The sequence below is a fragment of the Plasmodium fragile genome (genome assembly GCF_000956335.1).
Source record: "Plasmodium fragile strain nilgiri unplaced genomic scaffold supercont1.13, whole genome shotgun sequence".
NCBI classification, from domain to species: domain Eukaryota; phylum Apicomplexa; class Aconoidasida; order Haemosporida; family Plasmodiidae; genus Plasmodium; species Plasmodium fragile.
The window spans coordinates 93,795-95,674 of NW_012192593.1; the positions used below are offsets into that span (position 1 = coordinate 93,795).

Consider the following 1,880-nt stretch of genomic DNA (forward strand, 5'->3'; position numbering starts at 1 on the left):
CAGGTTCCTCAGGAAGTTCCAGTGACATAAATCCCTATGGAGTTTGTTTACCAGGCATCACACATAGTGGGTGTACTGAATGGGGTAGTGAGTCCTCTAGCGGAAATAATGGACAAAGTGTAGGAGATAACGGTCAGACAAATAAGCAAGCCAGTGAAACAGCCGATGCAGGTAGTGATACAAAGAGTGGTGTTCAAGGTAAGAGACCTGAGTTTGGGAGATAGGGAAAGTGATTGCTCTAAACCCGGTGAAGACGTCATCGCCAATAGTAGGAAAGATGATCTCTCTACACCCAGTACACCTGAACCTAAACCTAATCCAAACCCAGATCCAGCAGGTTCCTCAGGAAGTTCCAGTGACATAAATCCCTATGGAGTTTGTTTACCAGGCATCACACATAGTGGGTGTACTGAATGGGGTAGTGAGTCCTCTAGCGCAAATAACAAGGAGGTTGGCGAAGGTAAAGGCGATGGACCCAATGGTGGTGATGGTGGCGACGGTCATGCACAAGAGGGTACCAATGGTGTTACTGATGCTGCAAACGTAACAAAAGAGAGCGCAGAAAAAATAAAAGAAGCCTTGAAACAAGCTACAGATGTGAATAGGGAAGCAGATGCAGCTGTAAACGCAGCAAAAGAGAATAAAGAGGAAGTAATAAAACAAGAAAAAATAGCAGTAGAAGCTCTGGAAAAAGCAAAAAAGGCAACCACAGTAGCGGGAGTAGCAAAAGAACAGGCGAAAAAAGCAGTCGAATCAGCAGAAAAATCAAAGGAGGAAACAGAATTAGCGGAGGAAGCAGCAAAAGCTGCGAAGGAAGAAGGAAAGGAAGTAGAAAAAAAAGCACAAGAAGCAGTGGAAAACGCACATGCAGCGCAAGCACAATTAAAAATAGCCGAAGAGGAATTGGAGACAGCTAAGGGAGCCACATCGATGGAAACATTTATACAGGCTAAAACGAAAGCTTTTGCGGCGATAGAAGAAGCAGTTAAGAAAGCCCAGGCAGCCGAATCTGCAGCCAATGAAGCAACAGACAAAGCAAAGAACGCGAAAAAAGCTGCGGAGGAGGCACAAAAAATAGCAGAAGAATCGGCCATAAAGAAAAAACACAAAATTATAGAAATTGTGGAAAAGTACTCCGAAGAAGGTCACAATGAAGTCGATAATGACGAACAGGTTCTGAGCGAAATTGAGGAACAGGGAAACGAAGAAAAAGACCAAGGGGAGGAAGAAGAGGAACAGGAAGATGAAGAAGTGAACGATACATCATCTGAAAAGGAAGAAGAATATGACGACATCGACATTGAGGACGAGGAGGAAGAAGAAGAAGAAATTGAAGAACAGGAACAAGACGAAGAAGAGGAAGCAGGGGAAGACAAAGGAGAAGAGACGGAAAAAGCAGAGTCAGACGACGGAGAAGCTGGCGAAGGAGAGACGAACATAGAAGAGACGAACACAGAAGAGACGAACACAGAAGAGACGAACACAGGAGGCACGAACACAGGAGGCACGAACACAGAAGAGACGAACACAGGAGGCACGAACACAGAAGAGGAGAAAGAAGAAGAGGAGAACGCAGAAGAGGAGAACGCAGAAGAGGCGAACACAGGAGGCACGAACACAGAAGAGACGAACACAGGAGACACGAACACAGAAGAGACGAACACAGGAGACACGAACAAAGGAGAGGTAGAAGAGCAAAAACAAGAAGGAAAGAAAAAGGCAGATAACCCGCCCCCTAGTGACACTGCGCCTCAAGCCAAAAATCAAAGTAAGCAATCCCCGGAACAGGCTGGCAAACCACTAAGTGATAGCAAAGCCCAAGCGCTCCTCGCAGACAACAGTAAAAATATTATGGACTTAAAAAAAAAAACTCACGGATT

The 1,880-nt window shown here is 45.3% G+C and overlaps 1 protein-coding gene across 1 annotated transcript in view; it reads left to right on the forward strand.

Moving 5' to 3' along the window:
• Positions 1 to 1,880, forward strand: part of AK88_01486 (uncharacterized protein) — a gene marked incomplete at both ends in the record, with an annotated part of 6,510 nt that overhangs the window by 4,463 nt on the left and 167 nt on the right. The window contains 2 exons of the mRNA XM_012479121.1: positions 13 to 198; positions 254 to 1,768. Coding sequence (XP_012334544.1) covers positions 13 to 198; positions 254 to 1,768 — 1,701 coding nt within the window. The remainder of the gene's footprint in view (positions 1 to 12; positions 199 to 253; positions 1,769 to 1,880) is intronic.